General features: G+C 40.8%; 5 protein-coding genes and 4 long non-coding RNA genes across 41 annotated transcripts; 5 read left to right on the top strand and 4 right to left on the bottom strand.

Moving 5' to 3' along the window:
• The first annotated feature begins 680 nt into the window (after nucleotides 1–680).
• LOC116928070 (sodium/potassium-transporting ATPase subunit alpha-B) lies at nucleotides 681–6,082 on the top strand. Its single transcript, XM_032935144.2, has 13 exons — nucleotides 681–842; nucleotides 1,984–2,121; nucleotides 2,259–2,372; nucleotides 2,472–2,675; nucleotides 2,744–3,110; nucleotides 3,182–3,649; nucleotides 3,713–4,327; nucleotides 4,394–4,747; nucleotides 4,814–5,070; nucleotides 5,138–5,232; nucleotides 5,311–5,485; nucleotides 5,563–5,795; nucleotides 5,862–6,082. The coding sequence occupies exons 2-13, from the start codon at nucleotides 2,110–2,112 to the stop codon at nucleotides 5,980–5,982; spliced, it is 3,015 nt and encodes a 1,004-aa protein (XP_032791035.1). The 5' UTR covers nucleotides 681–842; nucleotides 1,984–2,109; the 3' UTR covers nucleotides 5,983–6,082.
• A 154-nt stretch (nucleotides 6,083–6,236) lies between these two features.
• LOC116928082 lies at nucleotides 6,237–6,999 on the bottom strand. Its single transcript, XR_004396948.2, has 2 exons — nucleotides 6,858–6,999; nucleotides 6,237–6,772 (listed from the first exon to the last, which is right to left on the bottom strand). It is a non-coding gene; the product is annotated as an uncharacterized LOC116928082 (long non-coding RNA).
• Nucleotides 6,661–8,245, top strand: LOC123474779. Of its 2 annotated transcripts, none has more exons than XM_045177425.1 (6): nucleotides 6,661–7,110; nucleotides 7,169–7,633; nucleotides 7,699–7,761; nucleotides 7,843–7,932; nucleotides 7,996–8,065; nucleotides 8,157–8,245. In XM_045177425.1, the coding sequence occupies exons 1-6, from the start codon at nucleotides 6,661–6,663 to the stop codon at nucleotides 8,168–8,170; spliced, it is 1,152 nt and encodes a 383-aa protein (XP_045033360.1). In that variant the 3' UTR covers nucleotides 8,171–8,245. The 2 variants fall into 2 exon arrangements, with proteins under 2 accessions (XP_045033360.1, XP_045033359.1); XM_045177424.1 differs by having other exon boundaries at nucleotides 8,152–8,245.
• Nucleotides 8,246–8,472: 227 nt separating this feature from the next.
• LOC116928073 (gustatory and pheromone receptor 39a) lies at nucleotides 8,473–10,124 on the top strand. The gene is made up of 5 exons (XM_032935148.2): nucleotides 8,473–8,934; nucleotides 9,002–9,466; nucleotides 9,538–9,600; nucleotides 9,677–9,766; nucleotides 9,826–10,124. The coding sequence occupies exons 1-5, from the start codon at nucleotides 8,473–8,475 to the stop codon at nucleotides 9,907–9,909; spliced, it is 1,164 nt and encodes a 387-aa protein (XP_032791039.2). The 3' UTR covers nucleotides 9,910–10,124.
• Nucleotides 10,106–12,591, bottom strand: LOC116928078 (acyl-CoA Delta-9 desaturase). Of its 5 annotated transcripts, XM_045177427.1 has the most exons (9): nucleotides 12,450–12,584; nucleotides 12,201–12,299; nucleotides 12,095–12,128; nucleotides 11,446–11,496; nucleotides 11,221–11,381; nucleotides 11,034–11,164; nucleotides 10,764–10,969; nucleotides 10,504–10,704; nucleotides 10,106–10,450 (listed from the first exon to the last, which is right to left on the bottom strand). In XM_045177427.1, the coding sequence occupies exons 3-9, from the start codon at nucleotides 12,118–12,120 to the stop codon at nucleotides 10,183–10,185; spliced, it is 1,044 nt and encodes a 347-aa protein (XP_045033362.1). In that variant the 5' UTR covers nucleotides 12,121–12,128; nucleotides 12,201–12,299; nucleotides 12,450–12,584; the 3' UTR covers nucleotides 10,106–10,182. The 5 variants fall into 5 exon arrangements, with proteins under 5 accessions (XP_045033362.1, XP_032791046.2, XP_045033364.1 ...); XM_032935155.2 differs by lacking the exon at nucleotides 12,450–12,584 and having other exon boundaries at nucleotides 12,201–12,383; XM_045177429.1 differs by lacking the exon at nucleotides 12,450–12,584 and having other exon boundaries at nucleotides 11,446–12,011; nucleotides 12,201–12,382.
• A 20-nt stretch (nucleotides 12,592–12,611) lies between these two features.
• On the top strand, nucleotides 12,612–24,140 carry LOC123474783. 28 transcript variants are annotated; one of them, XR_006649877.1, is made up of 14 exons: nucleotides 12,612–12,760; nucleotides 13,922–14,008; nucleotides 19,083–19,251; nucleotides 19,921–20,097; nucleotides 20,158–20,440; nucleotides 20,510–20,652; nucleotides 21,397–21,485; nucleotides 21,535–21,731; nucleotides 21,787–21,981; nucleotides 22,033–22,146; nucleotides 22,224–22,614; nucleotides 22,704–23,180; nucleotides 23,264–23,401; nucleotides 23,478–24,140. It is a non-coding gene; the product is annotated as an uncharacterized LOC123474783 (long non-coding RNA). The 28 variants fall into 28 exon arrangements; XR_006649876.1 differs by having other exon boundaries at nucleotides 22,208–22,614; XR_006649861.1 differs by having other exon boundaries at nucleotides 22,033–22,614.
• LOC116928071 (UDP-glycosyltransferase UGT5) lies at nucleotides 13,639–16,522 on the bottom strand. Its single transcript, XM_032935145.2, has 4 exons — nucleotides 16,285–16,522; nucleotides 14,810–15,674; nucleotides 14,282–14,733; nucleotides 13,639–14,222 (listed from the first exon to the last, which is right to left on the bottom strand). Exons 2-4 carry the CDS (start codon nucleotides 15,638–15,640, stop codon nucleotides 13,925–13,927), a joined length of 1,581 nt encoding a protein of 526 aa, XP_032791036.2. The 5' UTR covers nucleotides 15,641–15,674; nucleotides 16,285–16,522; the 3' UTR covers nucleotides 13,639–13,924.
• On the bottom strand, nucleotides 19,379–19,885 carry LOC116928084. The gene is made up of 3 exons (XR_004396950.2): nucleotides 19,819–19,885; nucleotides 19,664–19,753; nucleotides 19,379–19,602 (listed from the first exon to the last, which is right to left on the bottom strand). It is a non-coding gene; the product is annotated as an uncharacterized LOC116928084 (long non-coding RNA).
• Nucleotides 24,141–24,445: 305 nt separating the features above from the next.
• Nucleotides 24,446–25,823, top strand: LOC116928067. The gene is made up of 6 exons (XR_004396942.2): nucleotides 24,446–24,585; nucleotides 24,675–24,837; nucleotides 24,939–25,105; nucleotides 25,166–25,245; nucleotides 25,339–25,585; nucleotides 25,649–25,823. It is a non-coding gene; the product is annotated as an uncharacterized LOC116928067 (long non-coding RNA).
• Nucleotides 25,824–26,251: the final 428 nt, after the last annotated feature.

Raw genomic sequence — 26,251 nt, 5'->3', positions numbered from 1 at the left:
TTTTTTTTTTCTGTTAGGATTTGGAAGCGATGGCGCAATATCTTTTTTCGGCTGCTGCGAGACTTTTTTCTATTTCTGTTTTTGTTTTCCCGTCTTTCTTCATTTTCATATTTTTCTCTTGAGGCAACGCAACGAGTGAGGTTCTTTTTTTCTTTTTATTTTAGTCTTGTTCTTTTTTAAAACGTATATATTTTTCCATTCTTTTAAAAGACCTCGGCCCTCTAAATCCACAGACTTTCATGAAAATATAACGAGGTTGTCCTGGCGGGAGCATTTCGTTATTTCACGCTGCGAAAGATTAAAAAAAAATGTTGTGTACGATGAGCGAACGAGTGAGATAAACGAGGAAAAATAACGTATCGCAAAGATAGGCGCAACGGAGAGGGTCGGAAGGGCCGCGTGATTGACCGGTTGCAACACTTTAGATCAATTTCGATTTCGGCTAGCATATGCCACAGTCCTCCCAATCGCCTCCCCCATCATCGTCTCCCACTTAACAAATTTTAAGCTCCCTATAGGGCTATGTATTTCAAATGGAGAGTGGGAAATACATGTTTTCCCGGGCCTGGCCAGCTCCTCCCACTTATTGTGGACTAGAACGAGAATGAGAAAAGGGAACTGTGTCGTCTGTCAGTGCGGATTGAGGCGGGCGTAGATTTGAGACTGAGGTGTATCCGACCAGAGGGCAGGGCCCTCGTTCGGGTGGTGAAACCAAAGGGATAAATTAGAGAGTCGAACGGGCGGCACGGCTTAGTAGGACCGGCTTGTTCCAACCGAGAACGTCGGGGTTTAACATCGGGGCACTACGACGCCGTCGGTCCTCTGCACCAGTGTGTGTTCAGGTAGGCTATTTCTGTTTTTCTTTCTTTCCCTTTTCTTTGTGTTTGTGTTTGTTTATTGTTGTGTAATAATTCCATAGCCTTGTCCAGTGGTTGACCCTTTTTCCATGCGCTATGGGCATCGTTGGGGGGCACGGGCCGTGTGTTTTGGTTGTGGCCCGCACAGTACCTGGCACCGCAGCAAGGACAGGGCCGCCATAATGTAGCGGGTTTTTTTGTTTTCTATTTCTCTCCGTAACCTAGTTTTTGTAATCCGTGAAAAAAGAAATATCCAGCAGGCTGGTAGGCAGTAGTCTGAAATGTGAAACATCAGCAGACCTTGGCTCGTTAGAAAGTCTCTTTTTTTAGTGCGTGTCAAAATATTTATTTTCATTGGGATGTGGTATTTCCAAGAAGATATGTACCAGTCCCTCTCGTGCAATGCTCCAAAGAAATTTAGGTTAGCGCTAGAAACGAAATGTTGGGCCATGCCGATCCATGCGGATTGCACGTAATTAAGCCGTTCACGCTGTGATTTATTTATTAATTTTTTTCACCTCGGGACAAGGTCCTTTCACAATGCCGCATTACAATAACATGAACGTGCTTTCATGCGGGTCAGAATTTCAAAGAGGAAAAAAAAAACGTGAAAGGCGCTGTGCATTTGCATTCCCGCTCTATGGCTATGTAGTGCGCTGGCCTCTGCTGGACAGGTTTTCTTTTCGGTTCCAGGCACGCAAACAAGCATCTTTTCAACGCAAATTGCACCTAGCGGCTATGTTTTTACTTTTGTCCCGTTTTCGAATTGTGTTCGGGGTTTTTCCATTCTACACGTGTGTTTTTCCCCCGAGTGTTGCACCACTAGTAATGCAAACAGAATGCAAGATAACAGATTAAGTTGTTATTATCCGCATGGTGACGACCTTGAGACGAATCAAGTGTGATTTGAGATTCACCGGAAGCAATTAGAACGTTTGAAACACGCTGAACTGGAGCAACTTGTGGAGGGGGGTTACTGTCTCGCTGGGGTCAATATCCACTTAACCACATCTCTCTTCTTCTTTTATTCACTCTCTCCACGCCCTTTCTGTTATTCGGCGTCTCTTTTTTCTGCTTGCAAGCGCGGAATGTTGCCGAATCTTATCGTATTTCTTGTCTACTTTAGATTTTTGCTTGTTCGCTCTCTTCTGAAAGCAGCCAGTTTTGCCTGTAGGATCAGCAGTCGGGGCGGCTGTTGATTTGTTTTGGCTCTGAAACAAAACGACGCATTTTATTTTTCACCACCACCAAAATGGGCAAAAAGGTACGTGCTGATTACGAGCACAGAATTTATAAATCGTTATCGTTACGAAGTCGTTGCTTGTCGTCAGTAGCGCATGACACAAGCGCGTGATTAGTTTTTCCGACATTTTGTGACATTCTTTTATCTGTGTTCGTTAGGCTAAAGCTACGAAAGCAAAGGATCTGAACAATTTGAAGCAAGAATTGGAGATTGATGATCACAAAATTCCAATTGCTGAACTCTACAGGCGACACAATGTTAACCCGGAGACCGTAAGACCGTTTTTCATAATCCTGGCTTCACGAGGACTTTCTTTTAAAAACCGCAAACCAGTTTTTTAACAAGCTGTTTATGTTTATTTTTACGACTAGGGTTTGTCGTCACAACAAGCCAAGGCCAACTTGGAACGCGACGGGCCCAATTGCCTTACTCCTCCCAAAACTACACCAGAATGGGTTAAATTTTGCAAACAACTCTTCGGTGGTTTCTCTATGCTTTTGTGGGTTGGTGCTATCCTCTGCTATGTCGCATACGCTATCGAGTTCAGCCAGAATCCCGACATCCTCGGAGACAACGTAAGTCTCACACGGATTATTAAAATTTGAATTCAATTAATTGTTTGATTTTTTTTTTTTTTCGATAGTTGTACCTCGGTATTGTCTTGACAACGGTGGTCGTCGTCACTGGCTGCTTCTCTTACTATCAAGAAAGCAAGAGCTCGAAAATTATGGAATCCTTCAAGAACTTGGTTCCGCAATCCGCACTCGTCATTCGCGATGGCCAGAAACAAACAGTGAAAGCCGAGGAAGTCTGCCGCGGTGATATTGTTGAAGTGAAATTCGGCGATCGTATTCCCGCCGATATTCGTATCATCGAAGCCCGCCAGTTCAAAGTGGACAACTCTTCACTGACGGGCGAATCCGAGCCTCAAAGCCGTGGGCCTGAATTCACCCATGAAAATCCATTGGAGACGAAAAATTTGGCTTTCTTCTCCACCAACGCTGTTGAAGGTATACATCCATTTAAAAAAAATATTATTCTTAATAGGAAAATTAATCAATATTGGTTTTGTTTTCTTCAGGTACTGCCAAAGCTATTATTATCAGCATCGGTGATAATACAGTGATGGGCCGTATCGCTGGATTGGCTTCCGGCCTGAGCTCTGGACAAACCCCAATTGCCAAAGAGATTGAGCATTTCATTCACATCATTACGGGTGTGGCTGTTTTCTTGGGAGTTTCCTTTTTCATCATCGCTCTCGCTTTGGGCTACAACTGGCTGGACGCCGTCATCTTTTTGATCGGCATTATCGTAGCCAATGTGCCCGAAGGTCTCCTTGCCACTGTCACCGTCTGCCTCACACTCACTGCTAAACGTATGGCCAAAAAGAATTGCCTCGTCAAGAATTTGGAGGCCGTCGAAACGCTTGGATCGACATCGACCATCTGCTCAGATAAGACTGGAACCTTGACACAGAACCGAATGACTGTCGCCCATATGTGGTTCGATGGCCAAATCATTGAAGCCGATACCAGTGAAAACCAGTCTGGTAATTTATTCGAGAAAACGCTCCATTGAGCTTTCGTTTCTAATACGATTTTTGATCATTTAGGTGCCCAATATGACAAAACAAGCTCCGGATGGAAAGCTCTATGTCGCGTCGCTTGTTTGTGCAGTCGTGCTGAATTCAAAATGGGTCAACAAAGCATGCCTATTTTGAAACGTGAAGTCAATGGTGACGCATCAGAAGCCGCTTTGCTTAAATGCGTCGAATTGGCTACCGGTGATGCCATGAGCATTCGCGGACGAAACAAGAAAGTCTGTGAAATCCCGTTCAATTCGTCCAACAAATATCAAGTGTCCATCCACGAAAATGAAGATAAAAATGATGGCCGTTACTTTATGGCCATGAAAGGAGCCCCTGAGCGTATCCTCGATCTGTGCTCGACCATTTATATCAATGGACAAGAGAAAGTGTTGGACAATGAGTTGAAAGATGCTTTTAACACGGCTTACATGCAACTGGGAGGTCTTGGCGAACGAGTCCTCGGTTTCTGCGATTTCCATTTACCATTGGATCAATTCCCAAAAGGGTTCAAATTCGATGCCGATGAGGTCAACTTCCCAATCAGTGGAATGCGATTCGTTGGACTCATGTCCATGATTGATCCTCCACGTGCTGCTGTCCCCGATGCCGTTTCCAAATGCCGCTCGGCTGGTATTAAAGGTAATACTGAATTCAAATTGTTTTCAGAATTTTGGCATGATTTACCTAACTTTCGATTTAAAACAGTCATCATGGTTACTGGTGATCATCCCATCACTGCCAAAGCCATCGCCCGTTCTGTTGGCATCATCTCAGAGGAGAGCGAAACTGTCGAAGACATTGCCGAACGTTTAAACATTCCAGTCGATCGAGTGAACCCGAGAGACGCCAAAGCTGCCGTCATTCACGGTGGTGACTTGCGTGACTTGACTCCCGCCCAACTCGACGACATCCTTCGTTATCACACGGAGATCGTCTTCGCCCGTACGTCACCTCAACAGAAACTGATTATCGTTGAAGGCTGCCAACGTGGAGGAGCCATCGTAGCCGTAACCGGTGATGGTGTCAACGATTCACCTGCCCTGAAAAAAGCCGATATCGGTATGATCTTATTAATTCTCGTTTCTTTTAAAGGGTTATTCTGAATTTGTGTAAATTCATACGCAGGTGTTGCCATGGGTATCGCCGGCTCTGATGTGTCCAAACAGGCCGCAGACATGATTTTGTTGGACGATAATTTTGCCTCAATTGTTACCGGTGTTGAAGAAGGTCGTCTGATTTTCGACAATTTGAAGAAGTCCATTGCCTACACCCTTACATCAAACATTCCTGAAATTTCGCCCTTCCTTATGTTTATCCTTCTCGACATCCCCCTGCCCCTTGGCACAGTCACCATCTTGTGTATCGATTTGGGTACCGACATGGTAACGAATTTTTCCCGTACATTACTAAATTAACCAATTACTTACTTATCGTTTGTAACGTTTTCAGGTCCCAGCCATTTCACTTGCCTATGAAGAATCCGAATCCGACATCATGAAACGCCGTCCTCGTAATCCTTTCACAGACAAACTCGTGAACGAAAGGTAAATTGTTATTATTGTGTGTAAAAAAGATTTAAATTTTTCTAATTTACCTTTGATTTTTTCATCCTTATCCATTAGATTGATTTCAATGGCTTACGGCCAAATTGGTATGATGCAAGCTTCGGCCGGATTCTTCACCTATCTTGTCATTATGGCTGAAAACGGATTCAAGCCCGACTTGCTTTTGGGCATCCGTAAACGATGGGATTCCCGCTCCGTTAACGATCTCGAAGATTCATACGGCCAGGAATGGGTAAATTGAAACTTAACTGAGTTTCACAACTGTTAACGATTTAAAAAAAAAACAACACGTTAAATCAATTCCCGTAGACCTACGATGCCCGTAAACAACTCGAGTACACCTGCCACACTGCCTTCTTCGTGTCGATCGTCATTGTCCAATGGGCCGATTTGCTCATTTGCAAAACCAGACGCAACTCACTCTTCCAGCAAGGCATGCGTAATCACGTTCTTACTTTCGGTCTGTTTTTCGAGACCGCTGTCGCTTGCTTCCTCTGCTACACGCCCGGCATGGACAAGGGTCTTCGCATGTACCCGCTCAAGTGAGTCATTTTGTTTTCGATTGAGCCAGACTAGATGCTAATTGATTATTTGATTTGTGCATCCAGGATCAACTGGTGGGGACCGGCTCTTCCGTTCTCTCTCCTCATTTTTGTGTACGACGAAACTCGCAAGTTAATTCTTCGTAGCAATCCAGGTGGCTGGATTGAAAGAGAGACCTACTATTAGAGATCAAATAACATACATAAGTCTAAATGCACAGTGCCTATATTTAATATGGTCTCAAGTCCAGTATAGGAACGAGCAAAAATACATTAGTTCAATCGTTCATTATGTTTCGTAATTGGTTTGCGGTTCACTTCTTTGTAGTTGTATAGCTACGCAAATACAAGGGGCCTCGTCTTCAATACCACAATTAATTTTGTTTTTTCTTTACAATTCAATATACTACTCATGTATGTCAAAGAAAAGGGCATGAGAAGTTACTTTTGCTTTTCTTTATTTGCTTTTAGAACTAGATAACCTAATCTTTGATACCCTATCCCTACTTTATTTATGTTACCCCTCCCCAGGCGGGTACTTTCACTTTTTTCTGTTACATCATCGCAAGCCCGGAAGGCATACATGTATGGGTTAGGTAAGGAAAATAACAGGAGGTGAAAGGTTATATCTGAGTGTTTTCAATAAAAATTTGTGTTGCTAGTAATGACTTCCAATTATCCATAATGTGTCCAATTCAATTTGTCCTTCATTACTAAATTTGTTTTCTCTACTATCATCGCCATCGTCTGCACGCAGCAGGAAATGCGATTGCCAACGCCCGAATAACATTATTAGGACTACCATTAGCACCATACCTATTGCCAAGATGATGTTAGTATTCCGTTATTCAGTCGTCCTTCCAGGATGGTCGGGAACAAAGTTGTCCACTTCCCTAGTCTCTTTCCCATTCGTGACATTTCGTGGTGTTTCAAACCTCTCTTCTGCTGGTTACGTATTTTAGGCATTGAACTCGAACCTATCCGGAATGAGTATCGAAAAGTCAGTTATATATACGGTCTTGCAGTATTACTGATTTTCCAATGGGCTAGCTTTGACATCACTTTCTTGAATAGCTCCGTATTGTCTGCTAACAAAGATTCAAACACATCGTCTGCCACGTATAGCTGGAATGTCAGAATCGACCATGCTAACCACTTTTGTCTCATGGCCATTGTTTCTCCAGCCTTTTTCTGCGTTGCCCAGGGTAGGTGGCTGCGTCTGTGGAAGCTGATGAACGTGCTTGATTGCACCTATAGAATCAACCATGGACAACTACGTAAATTCATACTGATTGGATTCTTTCCCATTGGAATGGTATAGATTACAAAATTGATTTCTGTGTTCTTATTTAAACAGTTGAAAACCTAATCAGGAAATCGGTGTAATAGTCTACAACTTACTAGTCATGTTGCCAGACTTTCCCATGCAACCGCCATACCAAAAATTCGTGGCCGTTGTTGCCATGTTGGCCAAAGTAGTACCAATCAGTGCAATGGTTCTGTTTTGCTCTGCAGTCTGGCTGACTTGTTTGCTCTACGAAGAGATTCGACTAGATGTTCAGAGGAATTGTAAGAAGATGAACCGTAAACGCCTCCGCAGTTGGAAGTGCAGTTTGTCATTGATCGGCGATGTAGTCGATCTGATAAACACAAGTTTTGGTCTGATCCTGCTGGAATCCATCACCCATTTCTTCATCGAGTTTATTGCACGATCCTTTTACCTCGTGAACAGCATTTCAATGACCAGTGTACCTCAGACAATTGCTATTGTTGGCATGATTTCCAGGATCATTCTGCTTTGGATCATCGTCTACAGTCCCTCTAACATGTACCACAATGTATGTCAATTGTGATAATGATGAAGCAATTCTATCACAAATAATTACTCTTAATTCTGTCTTAGGCTAGGAAAGTGGCCACAGCACTTGGCAACATCGATAGTGCTGATAGTGCTTTGCAAAACCAGGTATGTTACTGATTGCAATAGAATTGTTTCAGTAACCTGTGCATGACAACATATTGATGGCGACTCTCGTCTCCTGCAAAGGTCACGTTATTAGCATTGGATACGATGCGGAATTTACGGAAAATTTCACCCCTAGGGTACTTCGACGTTAACCTTCAGTTAATACCAAAGGTTTGTAATTATGTAAGGCAACATAAAATAAATAAAAATTATAATCTTTGTTGCATTTTATAGTTGATAGGGACAACTTTAACATACCTTATTGTGCTCTATCAGTTCCAGTCGTCTGAAACAAATATCCAAGGTAAAGTACCACGAATTTTGCGCATGAACAAGTTCGCCGCTAAGTGTCTTCAAGAGGTTGAACACATTACATTAATTTTTGTTGAGTGAAGCCGTCGCCGTTTGAATGACCTGAATATCCGTTGTACTCTTCCATACCTCAATGACCTACCTATTCATAAATTAAAAAGGACGGACGTCATAGAAGCTTTTAACAAATTACAGCAAAGTGGAAATGTCTAATCGGTATCTGGTAAGAACCCTCTTTCCATTTCAAATAGCTGTACTAGGTATTGCTCAAAATATTCCATCTACTTCCAGAAGAAACACGTCTACGTCGTACGCTGCCTTCCGTGAAACGATAACATTCCTAGTGTTTTCCGTGTTTGTCGTTATGTGAGTTGTAACAAGTCCGGAGTGATTTCACCCATGGCCCGATCCATCGTCTGCAAAGTAACTCCAGTTGCGTCGGCTCGTCGTGACATTTCTTGGTGTTTTCAACCTATTTTTGTTTGGCTGCGAATTTTGGGAATTGATCTTAATCCCAGAAATCGGAAAGCCATTAGTATTTATGGTTTTTTAATGTTATTGGTGGGTACCTGGGCCCAGTTTGAAAACACTTCCGTTATATTCTGGAAGCTATCTTTGCCTCAGAATGACACACACGCGCTTAACATTTCAACTTCTAATACGAACAACTGGAATATTGAAGTAGACTTCGCCAATCACTTTTGTCTGATAGTCTTTGTTTCGCCCACTGTCTTCTACGTTGCCCGTAACCAATGGCAACTCTTGTGGAACCTTATTGTAAATTTCGATTCCACCTATTGCCAACTTGATCACAATCAGCTGCGTAAAAAATTATCTATCGGCGTTGTGACTTTACTCTTGGTAAATATTTTTTAAAATTACAGATTCATATTATATAATTTTGAATTTTCGAATGCTGTTTTGTTAGGAAATTAGTTCAACACTCTACGCCCTGTTAGTGATCCTTCCGGACTTTAAGCAAGAATCCAGTTTGCGAAAATTTGTAACTGTGTTTGCTTTCTTTGCCAAGATATTGCCAATCAGTTCGCTGGTTTGGTATTGCTACGTGGCTTGGCTCAGTTCTTTGTTTTACGAAGCAATTCAACGAGACATTGATCGTACCTGCGAAGTAAAAAAAGAAGAGCTCCGACGATGGAAGTGCAGTTTAGTTCTTGCCGGAGAAGTAGTGAATGGAATTAATGAATGTTTCGGATTGATCCTGTTAATATCTGTCACACATTTTGTAGTTGATTTTATTGTTCATTCTTTTTACCTTATCAACAACGTCTCAATCACTAGCCGGTTTAGAATGGGAATCGCCCTAGCCAACATGTTGAGAAAACTAACAATGTTCTGGTTCGTCACTTGCATTCCAACTGAAATTCTCCATAAGGTACAAATAAGGATTCTTACTTCTAGGTACATTTTTTATATTCTTTTTTTTTCCGTTTCCATTCACAACAGGCATCCAGCGTAGCTAATTCGCTTCGCAAAATCAACTGTCTTGGAATGGATCTTCGAAATCAAGTTGGTTGAATAATTCATTTTGTTTAACCATCCCATAACAGGTTGATTTCTTGTTGTTTGACATTGAATGAATAAGGTCTCCTTTTTAGCCCTGGATATATTGCAATCTTTGCCGCGAATATCAGCTCTCGGCTACTTTGACATTAATTTTGAATTACTACCAAAGGTATTTTGTCAGATTATCATCCCCTTTATGATTTGCACTGGCAATTTAAATTTTTACAGATGATAGGAACTACCTTAACATACGTGATCATACTCTATCAGTTTCATTCGTCAGAGGAATCTGATGTTAACCAGTCGACTTAGTGAACCACATCATTTTACTTGGGTTTTGTTCTCTACAACTAACAAAAAATTATCCTGGTGTAGTTGAAATGAGCACTGTATTTGTTCTTTTTGTTAACCCTTGATGTCAAGTAGTCAGAATCTTCACAGTCATGTAGTCTAAACGCTTTATACGCAAGGAATCATCAATCTGTAAACATGATGTCACCAGAAGAAAAACAATTGCACCAAATGTATTTCGCTTTCTAAAAATTAATTTACCATAACGAGTAGTCAGGATAATAAAATAAATCCTCATAAAATTTCATGATTGGAACTGACAGGATGTGAACCGTCACCTGTTCGCAGTATGCGATTACAAAGTACTCTTTCCGGAACAGTTTTCCTGTCTGTCACCCAGCCGATATCTGCAAACCAATCAATCAGAGCCGTAGTCCAATTAGCAGAGTAATCACCAAATTCCGCAGCTTTGTAATCCCAAGGAAAGACGTGATGATAATTATGCCAACCTTCTCCTATCGCCAGGACAGCTACGAGACGATTTTCAGTCGAACCAATAGCCCTAATTTTCTAGTGTTAAATTATTTTTACGTTTAAACGTTTTGTACAACTCACCTGTCGTAAGGACGCGAACCCGAGGTAGACCCAGGTAGTGTGTGAGAAACGCTGTTAATCATCCAAGTTACGTTGCTAGTAATAACGAATCGCAAAGCGAACGACATAAAGAAGCTCGTTCGCTGACATTCACCCCAAAAATATCCGGGAATCATAACTGGGGCAACGACACCTAACACGAAAGCCAATGGAACATACAACCTAAAAAAAAATGAGTAAGGAATGAAAAATGTTAACTTGCAGCTGAGCTATTTCAGTACTTTTGTTGGTAAACAACAATTGGGTCTTCCTGAATATCAGTCATCACAATAGCCTTACGGCGTCGTGTAACTTCAGGATGTTCTTCACACAGCGTCCATCCAACGTGTGAAAAGAAGAATCCACGTTGGACGTTGAATGGATCTGCATCCGTCTCGGAATATTTGTGGTGCATTCGGTGATTAAGTACCCAGTGATAAATATGATGCTACGAAAAATGTAATTACAATTTTGAATCGAATTAAATAAATAATTCGTAAGAACAAGAAAACCTGCAATGCCATGGTCTGTCCAACTGCCACCAGCAGTCGAAGCGGCCATTTTGCCCTGTACGATCTGTGGGACCATAAACGATGTGCTCCGGCTGTGATCCCGAAACCAGCAAAAACTATCAGGAAGGCAGCTGCAAAACGGTAACGATAAAACGAGGCATAAATTGAATTCTTTTTTAATACTCACTCCAAACAACTGTTTGCCATTTGGCAGCTGCAATGCCCAAGTAGAATCCATAAACACCAGCGATGTGAGCTGCTACAATCAGTAGGACATTGCACCAGAGGATGCTGTCCAGTGAAGAATAACTCGTAGTATTTTCTGTTTTGTCTGGTATAGTGGTAACACTTGAATGAAAAGAGAAAATGTATAGAAATTCAGGGATTAATAACAAACGATTAAATTCTATACCTTTTTACAGACATCGTCGTTCCGGATATAATTCTTCCCAGGAAAAGTTGTCTTAAGTTTTTATAAAGTGAAGAATCACAAACAGGTTTAGTTGTGGGAATCTCAACTATGATTTCAGAAAATGCACGTAGCGAAACCGATGCTGTGGAACACTTTTGGACGACAACACTTTGGCGACAGAGACAGTCATCTATTGGAAACGTTATACTCTGTGTCACCCTCTTTTAAGAAACAGAAGCTTGCTAGTTTTATGACATACCATAAACTCATCTAGAATCACAAATCTAAAAATTCTGTAATAGCTTTAAAACATAGTTTCCAGACAAACCCTGTCGAAAAGACAAAAGTAAACCGACACCATAAATTTGACACGAGAGAAAACTTCAATCGATGCCACATTGATACAGTTTTCAGTGAACATTCTGAAAACAGGTCATCCAAGGGGTTTACCCCAACAATTTCTAAGTTGTCCTGCTTTTTCTTTAATGTTTAATGTCACTCAAGAAGAACGTCGTCATTAACCATCAATAAAAGTTTGTCGTGGAACCATTTTTACGAGTCGTTTACTGTCCCCCCAAAATAAAATTAGTTGTAACAATAAAGCCTAATTCAATATGATATTTCATATATCATGAGAAGGGGAAGTCACCTAGCTGTTTTGATGATAAATTGCATGGGTTCGCCTATGAGAAAAGAGTTTCATTATTTAACAAAAAGTTGCATAATACAGCCTACAGAAGAAAACGGAAACGTACAGACGATTCAAGGCCAACTTGTACACGTAATATCGTGTCACGGGAAAATGGATGCGTTTCCTTTTCAAAGTTTTACGTTTTCAATCTCAAGCCAATAACCTGTACCCACAAAAACATGGGCAAGAGCCAGCATGTTGCCTACCAAAACCACAGATTACTGTGATGAAAGTGAATGAGCTGTGGTGAAATATGTCCCTTGAAGGGTCTTAACTCAACATGCCCGGGGATATCCGTCAAACATATTCTTACCTCATTCATTTTTTTCCCTTTTATTTTGAAGTTTACGGTTTCCTTTTTTTGATGGATGGGCTTTTTTGCTTACTCCTCCCTAGTAATGAAGGTTAGATAATTTTCTGGCTCTAGGAGAGGAGAAGAGGTTGAAACTTGAAAGGATAGGTACGTTTTCATCATGATAAACATGGCAACCTTGAAAAAAAAAATGGTAGAAAGTTGAAAGGACTTTGACGTATTTCGATGAATTTCAAGCAGTCGTGCAGTGGGGAAGGTTAAGTGTAATTAAACTTACATTGGGCAACATAATTTTTCTGAAATTATCAAAGGTAAGAATTTATCTTTAATTCATTTTACTGTTACCCTGCATAGAGTAAAGAAAGAGAAAGAACATATAATAAGTTAGAAACCACGTTACAGTACTTTTTATGTGAAAAACGCAAGAACTGAGTCCTCTAGTTTTCACGAAACAAACGGAATGTGATTTACAGTAACCAACTAGAAGTTATGTAAAATGCCACGGGTGTTAGACCAAGATACCCAATTTATACATAACCTACTCATTATATTCTTCAGTGAGAGGGTCCTTGTCTTAAGAGTAGTTACGAAAACCAAAAAAATTAATGAAATGTGGGCTTGAATAACTTCTTATTTCTTTCATCATGTCAACAGATGGTCACGTCACGACCCAAAAGAAACCACTATATATTATAGGGAGTATTGTAAAATTGTAACCATCTAGTTTACGGTCGATAGGCTCGTACAGTGGCTAACTAAGGAAACGAGGCTGTTCACTTTTGTAATTGAGGAAGCAGGTTACCTGCCCAACTACGTCGGCTCACATGCTCTATCACGCAACACAGCTCACGCCATGCGGTATTCTTGGAAAAAAATCCTAGTATTTTTACTAATAACATTCTTCGGTAGAAATTGGCTGTATGGCTGTAAAACGTGGGCGCCCTATAATGTGTTCCTGACTTGTCCCATCTTCTCTGCATAATCAAAAGTTACCGTAAAAGGTTTTCTGCTTTACGATCAAGGCAGTCGTCACTATGCATACCAAAGTTAAACCTATACTATATGCAAATCGTAAACGTTTCTTTTCTTGTTAGGCATACATTTTTTTTTTTTTTTTTCGTTACAAAGAGCCAAGACTTTCTCTACAATCAGCAGGGGGAGCGGAAGCAAAAAAACGAGAAAAACTTTGTAGAAAAAAAAAAAGTATTGTACTTTTATATTGTCAAGCGTATTCACACAAAGTTTTGTCTTTTTTTTTAAGGGGGAAAAGGCATAGTTTGGAAAAAAAATGTCATTTATAGGTAATTGGGTTGTGATGAGCACAAAAATCATGATGAATTTTCAACGTTTAGCATATTACAGGTCGATATTTGATTAACGATATTGTTTAATTCCACTAAAATAATAGATTGGTCGGTTTATGTGTTTAAAAAAATTTTAAAACCTGCTTTTTTTTTCCAATTCATTTTTAGAATTCACTGGGTTTTCTTCTTCATTTGGTCTGTTTTCGTCCATTTCAAAACTCTGGACGCCGATGAACGGACAATAAAAACAACCAGGTAAGCCAGAGCCAGTATAATTAGCACCAGTAATAGCGTCACGTCCATCGATTCACGCTGCAACATGTTTAGTCTGCACGAAGCCGGACGTAAATGAGGTGCGCCGTGATGACGTGCGACGTGCTCGATAGCGTGAACAGCTCGTTCAAGGGGCCGATCCATTTCGATTTGTTCTCTCATTAAACTAGACAACTTTTGAACGTTCTCTTTGTACCTAAACAATGGTAAAACAATTAACTAATACCAATTTCCCTTGCGCCAAATGTCATATACTTTGGATTGGTGATGATTTCGTGAATCGAATTGTAGAGGGTATCTTCTGTTAGCGTCATCCAGTCCAATTTAATGGCGTAGCCGTCTTTTTCCGCCTTTGAGACATAGTTCGATTGGTCACCGAAAACGGGGAAACCAATGAGGGGTACGCCGCTCCATACGGTCTCTTGATTGCTGTACAGTCCGCCGTGAGTCATTAGTAAGCGCATTTTAGGATGAGCCAGTAGGTCAAGGAGAGGAGGAAGCCAGGTGTAGAGTCGTACGTTGGCCGGAAGATCATCCATGCCCGACTCGTCTTCCCACTTCCATAAAATCCTTTGCGGTAAACGGGAGAAAGCGGCCACAAAAATCTTGCGCGTCGCCTCAGGCATTCCCGACCCATGCACGATAGAGCCGAAGCTCAGCACGATGAATCCCGCGTCTGCAGACCCATTCACAAAAGCCTCGACATCCTTGAGAGAATCTTTTTGTTTTACATTTTTGTTGATATTTTTGTTTTCTTGTTTACAATTAAAAACAACAGCCTACCTTTGGCAGCGGTTTGGGCGGTCGCAAATGAAGCCCTCCAGCGTCGACGATGGTCGATGACTTGAAGTAATGGTAAGTGAGGCTCGGCTGGCTGTTGGTAATGAAAAGGCTTAATCGATTTTCGATCTCTTTGACAGTCGGAAGGGGTTCGCTGGAGTTGATCCAAGCGTGTCGGGCTTCGACGTCCACCCTGGGCAATATGAACCAATTCCTAAAGTAGATCATCGCCGTGCTAACTACGATGTTGATTGTCCGCTGGAATAGGTTCATCTCGTCCGTGAAATCGGTCACGAGCACCGGATATTCTTGAGTAGACATGGGCGAGCACGTAGACTCGAACATCCAGGGTAGCGGAGGCAGTCCGCTCAAGTAGATGAAAGGCGCGCGGAAATGTTGCACCAGCGGCAGCACGCACTCGTTCATAAAAGCTTCGATAACAATCAAATCGAACTGTTCTCTGCTCGTAATCAGCTGATGAAAGACGGGATCGTTGTAGCAAGTTTTACAAACATTGGCCATCCGTTCGGGATGTTTGAACCACAATTTGAGCGGATTGTTGGTGTCGAAACCGATGTCGTGTCGGCTGTTCACTTTCTGCAAACCGGTCGAATGCAAGTGAGTGACATTTCTTATGTCTTCTCTCGGCTTTAAACCGTTCCAGTGGGTGATGGTATGGCCGCGGCTGGCCAACGCTTTGATCGTGTAAAAGAAGAAATGCGTGTGGCTGTAGGACGTGATGGGCGATAAGAAAAGGATGTTGGCGGTAGAGGCCGGTTCGAAATTCCACGCGGCCACGAGCAGCAGTAAACTCAAACGGAAAGTAAAAGTCATTTTCTTTCAGCGATCCGCCAAAGAACTTTGTTTTCTATAGGGGAGGCAGAGGAGAAAGCCATTAACAGGTATACTAATATTCAAATCGCGCGCTAGACTATGCCAGACGAAATTCGAAAGTTTGCTCATCTCCCTAGCCAAGGTTATTTCAGGTATGCGCTACGGTGTAGAGTTAAATTGGACACTACTCCATCAGTTGTGGCAAGAACAAAACAAAAACATACAGCCGTTGCTGATATGGTAGAGAAGACAAGGCGAAGCTATCATTTTCTTGTCGCTAGGAATCCACCTGCCCATGTTGAGAAACCCCACTCCCTATACCACTCCCCAAATCATTAAAAAACCGAAAAAGAAAAAAAAAACCGTGTATAGGAAGACATTTGACCTCAATATTGAAAAAAACCCTCAGACAGAAATTCCTATATCTTTTTTTAAAATCAAAATCCTAGAAAGAAACAAAAACAAAAAATTGTGCGTGGATTCCCAACAACGCTTACGGGCATACTGAACATTAATTTTGAGACAAATTACAATTTCTAACGGTAGAAACACAGGTAAAAAAAATGGGAGGGGGGAGTAAAATTTGGGGATGAGGCCATCAACACTACGGGACATTTTTCAGGGTAAAACAAACAAAAACTCACCCTCACAAGTTGCTTCAGTCAAGATAACGAGACGAAAAATAGCGTCGATTGCGAGAAAAACTCTGATAAATCACTCGACGGCCAAAGAGGGGGAGGAATCAAACAATTCTTGGCTGTCACTCTTTTTTCCGATTGGGAGCGATTCGAAGAGGGTCGAAAAAAAAAAGCAACCCAATAGGACAGGTGGGAAAGGCACATCCGACCAGGCTAGAGTCCAAGACGCACTATGAATCTTTTACCTGCGAGTCCCTCCACAATATACCGTCGTCTCTCGTTTGATGGCCGCCGCAAGACCATAGGTGTGTAGACTCGTCAGGCAAGTTGTGTAAAAGAAATAGACCCCTTGCCTAGGTACGCTATAGGCCAAAGTGGGCTTGTGTGGCTTGAATGGGAATAGAGAATGGCCTAGCGGCGCTGTTTTTTTTGTTTTGTTGGGAATGCCACTTGTAACTATCTGATATAAATGATTTAATTTTGAATCGCTTGAATTTAGTTGTCGTTACAATGTAACTCCTCCCTCGTTGACATTTTGGCGCTGTGCCTTTGGTGATATGGGAAATTCGCGCTTAATCGCGGGTTTGGCGTCAGAGTGCGATTCCCGTTAGTGGATGAGCAGTTGGCTTTTCCTGGTTAACTGCGTAGACGCTAACGTTATGCGGTGAAAGTTACAGCTGTAGTGTTCGATTTTCCATTTGAATGCATCTCGATTGTTTTTGAAATATTCTTGACATTCTCACAAAACGATGTTTTCTATGTTTGGTGAGCATTCACCGTATGCCTATTCGTTTAATCGGAAATGCGGATTTTTGTTATCACGTTTGTATATAGCGTGCCCAATGTCTATGCAAATTTCCTGTTTAACGACAAACCAAATGAAAGCTAGATGCGTGAAGAGGTGACTGCGCTAGACGCAACCTTTTTCTAGTAACAGCCTGCGTTTTTCTTGGAACTTGGCAACGGTTGTTCCTCTCGGGGCGTTTTGTGTGTGTGTGTTCCTTCATCCACCGTTTCCTATACAAATATAATTCGAAATTACCTCTGTTTGTTTGTTTTTTTCAAACAACAGAATTTCATTCTCTTGCGCCATCTACTAAGACAATGTCCATACCTGAATTCAACGTCATTCAAAACAATGTTAAAGATTTCTTTACTTTCTGTTGCTATGTCTTCAATGAAGAGATCTGTTTGTCTAAATTGGCCAAGCGGAGTATGCAATTTCACAGAGTTATAAAAAAAAAAAGGGGGAGCCGGTTTTTATTGCTTTGCGTGTAGAGGAGCTACTTCGTTATGGACTAGATGAGGTGACAAGGAACGTTCGCCTACGGCGTTTTGAATGGACTGGAATCACTTATGTCGCGTTTAGTACCCACTCAACCTTGTAGACTCTCCATATTAAATCATTGTGACTATATCACTGTGTCGGACGTATCTCTTTCGATTACGAGGTAATTGATTATCAACGAATAGACTCATTTTTATTGATTCCTTGACCTGAGTAAAGTACCCATGTCCGATTAGGTTCCGATTTATTAGAATAGCCCCCGCTTGAAAAGGAATCTGATTTGTGTTTGAATCTTGCTTAAATTAGCTAGAAGATGATGGACGTTAGCTTACGGGCAAAGCTTTTTGCCGACGTGAAAAGTAATCACGTTTGCGGGTTTGCGGAATCATCTGCGCCGTATCCGATATCAGAGATTCCGCCTGCTGAAAGAATTACAGTTTGAAATGTAATATTTCCTGTTACGTTGACTATATAGCTCGACAGACCAAAAATAAGCAGTGGGTATAAATAGAAGTAAGCCAAAAGTTGGATTGACGTCATCGGCAATTTTTTTTTCTTTTCAAATCCAAAACTTGTTAATGCCAAAAAGAAGACGTACCCGGATGCCAAGAATTTTTGTTTTTAATTGTGTAAAATCTGAATATTTCTTTGAAGCTTATGCGCATGACCCCAACGAATATTTTTTATTTGAGACAATCTTATCGTCTATGTTAAGCCAATAGTGAAATCCACCACCGATCGGTAAAACCGCGTTTGCGAGGCGGAATTGAGGAGCCGTTAAGATACAGAATGAACTCCCATCTTGGATACACCAAAGGGTAAACAGTTTGATGGATGCATGGGAGAAATTTATGCAGCACTTTACGAACGTCTTTTAATGTTGTTGCCACTCATGAACAGTTGAAAAGAAATGAAAAAAAAAAGCAAAGAGCTTGCCAAAAAGAACCTTTTCTTTTTACGTTGTCAACCAAATGACGAGAAAGTCTGACCGCCATACCTTTTTTACATGCAATTTTATGGCTGACGTGTTTTCACTGCTGCGTTGCTGAGTCTAGTAAAGCTTAATTCAGTGTTTTGCTAATCATCACACAATATTTCTGGTCTAAAATTAATTCAATTTGATCTCGATCATTTCTCGTGCTGAAAGTGAACCACGTCCATCCGCACAATTGCATGGGAATGTGGGGTCCGTATGGAAACGTCGGTCAATTATGACACGCATTAAATCTTGTTGAAGCCTTCATGATATCCGCGATTAGAATGCGGATGCAAATCACCCTGTGACGAGGACTCCGCGTCCACCAGTTCGTTGCTCTTGTTTGAAATTGTGTCGTGCGTGAATGGCCCTTATGGGGTTTGACTAACGGACACAGCAACACTTTTTAAACAATTGCTCTTTGTTTTTTGTTTCTCTCGTAACAACAGCAAGCGCATAATTCAATTGAATTTCAATTTCACCCTCCGAATTGTCTTGAGGGGAATTGTGTTTAAAATAATGCAATTTCTGATTCCTTAGGGTTGTTTCTACACATCATCTAGCCGCATTCTTTCGGCTCAAAAAATTGGTGGCAGCAACCTTCTTCAAGGTCCGTGTGAACAATTGTACGTGGCAAACATCACGTCTACACTCTACAGTTTTTAAACAGTTGGACTCGATACGAAAAAGCTCGATAAATAAAACCGAGGTAAGAAATCACCAGTTCTACACGAACCTGGTATTTTTTTGCGAAACAAATGCAGCTGAATTGCATACCATTTAACTGAATGGGACTTGTTTATTTCATCTAAAAAGTGTGTCCTTCTTCGGAGGATGTTCTCAAAGAGCTGGATCACTGAGAACACGTGCAGTGTTACAGGTCTGCAAATGTTTGACGATACAGAAAAGGTTTGACGTAGCAACTAATCAAGTTTAATTATTTATACTTAGCACCTCTTGATTAAGGGGCACGATTAAATCATCAGCTGAGAGGAGTTGTGTTCTCGGACGCTTTGAATTCGTAAAGGATGAAAAAGTAAGTCAGGGCTGCTCCAAACACCTGCCCGTAGTCAATTGTAGATTAGCTGTAAAAAAAAACGGGAGGTTATTCACGCACTTACCTGCGGTAAAAGTTTCTTGCTGACATTGAAATAACCATTGGCACTGATTTGCGGAATTGTCTGCGCCATTTGTGTTAAGAGAAATTCCATCTGCATAAAAGAATGTGACTTGTTTCGATTCCGATTCAGCATCCAATCTCCTTTTATGATGTTACCTCCATTTGGTTGCCAGCTAACGGCTTGTCAGCGCATTTAAACTGCAATAGTTGTCTTATAACATCTCCAGCCTAAGAGATAATTTTTTTTTTATTTCTCAGAAATGTTGAAGCTGCTGACTGAAGGAGAAATGTACCTTGTTGGAAACGCGATCTGCAAAGGTGCACATTAAGATTAGGTGAACTAAAGCAAACAATAAAAAGGGCAGACTTGTTGCTATGTCGGGTTCCATGCCAAACAGGTAAAAGCTCGAATTAATGATGGCAACAAAATAAAAGGTTGTAGATAAGAGCAGTATCCAACCAAAACTATAATTAATGTTATCGACGGCATCACAGGCCATAAAATATCTTTGCTTCACTGCAAACACGAAACGTCTGACGTTTTCGTGTTGGCTGTTCAATAGCTGAATTTCGCTCCGCTCGATTTCCGTCTGGATCAGCTCAAATGCAAGAGACGAAGCGTAGCAGTGAATGACAAACGAAAGCCAAGCAGTCATCGGATAGATGGCTGATAAAGTCGAAATGGAATTGATGAAGACACGGTGGTCAAAACAAGTTCTCGTGCTCAGTTCGTTATACGTGACCAAATATATAATTCCAGACACCTGTAATCATTCAAGTAATCGTATTATTTATCACTAAATTACAATGCCGATTCACTTAAAATTTATTACTAATCCATTAAAAGGCTCTCACCACCAAGATGATGTAAACGATTCCGAACGAAGACATTATGCGAATTCGATTGCAATTGTTTGCTGCGAAAACGAGTTTCATTCGATTGAAACTTTCCAGCAGATCGATTGGTCGCATGGCAGTCAGCAAGATAATGTGAGTTCCAATTGCATAAATACCATAATTAATAAAATCGATTATCCAATTCCACGTAGACGTTTTTGTGCGGAAAATCACGAGCCCCTCGGGCGGATCAAGCGAGGCTTGCATTCGTAAGGTGTGCAAGAAATAGAAAATGACGACCAGGCAAGTGATTTGCACCAAAAAACAGAAAACTCTGTATGCAAATGTAAGCCATCGAAAGGTCTTGCTGGAAAAAGTTGAAATCTCTGCCAGTTCAACGCCAAGAATCCGGCTCCAGATTAACAATGGGCGAATGGTCCATGCCCAGCATCTTGTTGGAGATGACTGGACGGGTGTCTCTTGTGATGGCGGACTTTCTCGTGCGACCATTATGGTTTGACTAGAAAGGGGAATTCAAGACAAAGAGAAACGGTTGCTATGTTTCATTCGTTTCTTCCCTTCATTCAAAACCAATCGGGTAATGGGAATGATTGCAATATTTTATGGCAATACGTCACGACTTATTCAGAGTCTTTCACTTGTTTAATCGAATCGAAAAGTGACAGTTGGTTTTTGTTTTCACGCCCTTTCGTGTCGAATGCTAATGTAAATTGCATGTATGAAATGACAGGCTCTTTAGTTTTTAATAGTCGTCCAATTCACGTATATAAGAAGACCAACTGCTTGTTGCTTCTGAGTTATAGCGTGTAGCCATATCGTCTATTTTTAAAAATTCTGTCTAAAGGCTTATCTTTTTTGTCGTTTCTGTCATCATAGTGCAATTCGGCGATGGCGTCTTCGAGAAACTGAATCATCAAAAACAATGACAACACTCTGCAAGGTTTAAAAAGATAAATTTATTGCAGGTGAGTGCATCTGCCAACCGTGTGGATATTCTTAGGCTGTTTTTTGAAGTTGTACATTAGGACTTGATAACGTGAGGCAGCTGTGAACGCCATGTCACTTTCTCCGGTGCCATTTTTGGATTGCATCCATTAGCTACACTATAACGCTCGGAATAACAAGAAGTCGACTCATGTCTAATAGACGAACGCAAGTGTCCAACGCGAGCGCTGGAAAATGTGCAGCATATCGATCCCTCTCGCACGAAGGTAACAATCAGCGAACCATTTTTCCATTACGATAACGTATCTGTGATATTTATAGGCAGTTTGACGTAACCGTATGAGGAATAGAAACTAGTCCTACAAGTGCCTCAGCAAGATTTGCACTTGCATAGCACGTGACAGGTGCGCTTATATCTGACATGTTACGTGGAGAGAAACAACCACCTCTTTTCAGGAATGCCAGCTGTTTATAGCGCTTGCTAGATACAGATGAACCATTATGGTGACTTTGCAGGTATGCTTGTACACAGATACAAAAGATGAGCACTGTAATAATTGTAATCAGCTGGATTGTGGTCGCTTGTGGAAACGAACGAGGACCATCGCGGCCTGGCCAACAAAAACTAGGCATTAGTGTGTTTCCGTAACAAATATTACTCTGACAGTGTGTGTGAATCAGGTAAAAATTTTCAAGTGCCTGGAAGAACCCACCTCGGTGATTATAGTGTGTGTGTTAACAGCATTAAATTGATGTAGAGCAAAGTTTTTTCTCAGAAACTTCAAACTGGCAGAGGATGAAGAAGTAAGTAAGGGATGTTCCAATCACCTACTCGAGATCAGTTGTTTAATCAAAATCAAACTATATGTGAGAAACAAACTTACTTGTGGAAAAAGCTTCCTACTAACGTTGAAGTAACCGTTGGCGCTTATCTGTGGGATTGTGTGGGTCATCTCCCAAACTAATGTGTTCATCTAGACACGAGAAAAAAAGAAATTTTATCTACTCTTTAGCGGTACTTATGACATTTGTTATACCTGCTGCTTCTGTAATCCTTTCAGTGGCTCGTCGCATTTTAGGCTTAACAACTCTTTCATTGCATTGTCGGCCTGTTATAAAGCAACAAAATCTTCATATCTCATTGGGAGGGTAAGTGCATATTATTATTTTTTTTTATTTTTTTATTATTTTAATTATTTTTTTTTTATTTTTTACCTTATTTTGTATGGTATCTGCAGTAAAGCAAGTGACCGTTAAATTAAATAAAACAAATAAAGAGAAAATTATATCTGGCAAGGTTATGTGGTTGTCCAGTCCAAACAAGTAAAAACTTGAATTGATGATGGCCACAAAATAAGACGTGGTAGCAAGAAGCAAGTAGCAGCCAAAACTATCGTTAATGCCATCAACTGTTTCATTGGCGAGAATATGTCTTTCTTTGAACGCAAGTATTAATTGGCTGCTGTCTTGTTCTCGGCCATTCATTAGCTGGATCTCGTTGCGCTTTACTTCGGTCTGGATCGATTCGAATGCAAGAGAAGAAGCGTAGCAATGAGTTAAAAACAGAACTAAAGCAGTCAGTGGATAAACGATTGATATAGTCGCCATGAAGCTGATGAAGATTCGTTGAATGGAGGAAGTTCCCACTGCAAAGTGGTAACCCGTAGAGATGGCGGTAAGTCCCAAAATCTACATACCAAATGTAATACTACGAGGTGAGATATATTTTAAATCACATTTGAGGATAACAATAAATTTTCTGTGAAAGATAACCTTAATTATTTTTTCTTCTTACCAGCAAAATTATGGCCACTACCCCCAATGAGGACATATTGCGAATTCGGATGTAATTTTCTTCGACAAAGACGCCCTCCAAACGCTGAAAAATGTTTCTTAAACGAATCCATTTCGTACGGATGATGGTTAGCAAAATAATGTGAGTTCCAAATCCATGAACAGTGTAATTCATGAAATCGATTGTTGAGTTCATCTTAGCTGTTGTTGTATCGTAGTTAGATCCACCGGCTTGTTCAAGTGAACCCGGCTCCCATTTAGTGAACAAATAGCACAAAAGGTTAATCTGTCCGGCTGCGTGTGACGAAAAACAGAGAATGCCATAAGCTAACATTACCCACCGATGGCATAAACTGGAAAACGTTGATACATCAGGAAGAGATACACCAAGAAAACGGAGCCAAATGATCAGAGGACGAATACTCCATGCCCAGCTGTTAATCGTGGTCGATTCTACTTCTATCTCACGGGAGGACGAACTGACTGGGATAGCCATTACTGTCGGACTAACACAAAAAGTTGCATTTAATACATTGATGAAATTTGGTTCTTCTCTTGGGTGTGGCATTTGTGTAAACACACTGGAATATGCAGGATGGCTGGGTACGTCAAACAATCACCATGCGACAGCCAGTAAAGTGTTGTGTTACGCAATACTGGTATCGATTTATCACTCTCTTGTTAAAAATGGACATCAATATCATTATTGAGTATCATTATATCAATACCCTTGTCCCAAATTTGGTTGTGTCTGCCTATTTGGAGGTATACAAATGCTAACAAAATGAACACAAATGTAAAAAACTGGCGAGCAAAAACTTTTGAAACGTTTGTAATGAAGTGTTATCAGTTCCTATAACAAAGTTAATCTTTTTTTCACATTCTTCAGACTAGTAAATTTTATAAGTGAGTAATTGAATCTACACTTGATGTGTCAAACAAATAATGCTTATGCCATGGTATAATAGTTCAAAAGCGCTACTATCTATATCAAGTTCCATGATTTTTTTTTTTTTTTTTTTATTTGACTGTCGGAAAGCGACCACTTACTATTAGAACAACTGGCCGGTGCTCAACCATTGAGACATGAAAAAATATTATTTTTTTTTTCGTTAGGTTTGGGATTGAAATTCTATTTAATCGAATTTGAACTCTGTATCCAGGTTAATATTGAACTAACTAAACGACATCTAGTGGTTGAAAATCCGACTACTTGAAAAATGTAGTCATCCTTAATTCCTACGTGTTATGGAAGTGAGTGGGTTTACACGTTGTTACGTTCCCTACATTTTGTATTTCAAAGGATACTTCAACAACAAATTAAAGGTACGTTATTTTCAATTGAGTTAATCCATTTTTCTGTATGTATTGGGTGGTAAACATTTCATACTGATTTGTTTTTCCTCATATAACAGTTTACTTTGTCATCATCTAAGCAAGTTAGTAACCAGATGATTTTTGGCATAAGCTATGTCTGCCACTTGTCATCATGCTATTGCCCAGTGAGAGTACTATGCAGTGAGGGTACTAGGCATCATACTTTCATTGCTATCAAGGTCATCATCCCAAATGCACAAGGTATGCTGACCCTGTTGGTCACTAGAACATAATCACCTAAGTCTCACACTGTTTATTTGGCCGCTCTACATTTTACCATTATTTTCATCTGTTGATTGCAGCATATTCATATATGTTGGGAAACATCCACTTTTCCATCATCAAACAGTCAAACATTCCATGACGAAACATCATCAAACATCTACCAATCCATCAGTCTTTTAGAAGCTGGGTTCTCACCATTACTTAGCCAGCTATAAATTTGCACAGGCTTTGAGACCATCTTTTGGTATTTTAAGTTTCCATGTTGTGGAGCATTTTTGTGCTGTAAAGCAAAATTCTGTGATAGGACTGCAAATATTAATCTTCCTTCTGTGAAGCACTGCTATTTCGACAATTTCTACCGTTTCGTCTCAGTGAACCACATGCGTAAGTTAAGCTGTCTTTTTCATCCTTAATCGTAAAAATTTAATTTTCCACTTAAGATCCCTTACTTTTTTTTGCCTCATTTCATCTGTTTAGAACTATATCGCTCTCCTCATCGCTATCTTTATCTACGCTGTCGCCTTCACCTCATCGCTATCTTTATCTACGCTGTCGCCTTCACCTCATCGCTTTCTTCATATACTCTGTCGCCTTCGCCTAATCGCTCTTTTCATCTACCCTGTCACCTTTGCTTCATCGCTTGCTGCTGTCTTCATCTATGCTTTCACATTCGGTTTCGCCTAATCGCAGTCTTCATTCATTGCCATCTACGATCCATCTATCCGTAAGTTCTATTCTATATTATATCGTGAAATTTTAAAATGCTAATATCTTTTTTCTTTGTTAGAAAACATCCATTTCCTAGTAACACGGAAAAGGTGGCAAAAAAGGGTGCATCTCAGCAGACAGCCTACGGCGATAGAGGGAAATCACCGTGGAACGTCGCTCTGGTATTGTTTTGTTTTGCATTGTAGTGTGTAAGTTAACCCGTTGGCTGCCACCCCGTTTGTGTCCCATTTTTTTTGTAGCTTGTAGGGAACGGGCGCTGTTCTGCCTCATGGTCTATGCCATGGGGGGAACAGTCGCCGCGCCTTTTGGCGCAGTAGGCAATGCACCAGTAGGGACTTCTCTTTGTCGGTGCGGTGATAGATTCCTGGGGTGTGCATTCCCGGAATGGTTTCTATCGCCGTGCCAGCCCGGACTTGTCTTCGGACAAGTCCCACCTTGTTCGTGATCCTTCAGACGCGATGTGTAGCAAATGTAGTTTAAGCAACCTACGGGTTGCATGGCCTGGCAGCCAACGGGTTAACTTAGTTAAGTGTATGTATACTTGTGTACTTTTAAATTGAATGTAATTTGTATTGTGTTTTGTAAAATAGTGGCGGAATTGTTGGGTGGAGGTGGGACAATAAAAATAATTCCAGTTTAATTTTCTAGTTTTGTATTTCAT

This window comes from Daphnia magna, linkage group LG7 (genome assembly GCF_020631705.1).
Source record: "Daphnia magna isolate NIES linkage group LG7, ASM2063170v1.1, whole genome shotgun sequence".
In the NCBI taxonomy this organism is placed as follows: Eukaryota; Metazoa; Arthropoda; class Branchiopoda; order Diplostraca; family Daphniidae; genus Daphnia; species Daphnia magna.
Note: the sequence above shows the minus strand (reverse complement) of the source record. Positions and strands in the feature narration are given on the sequence as shown.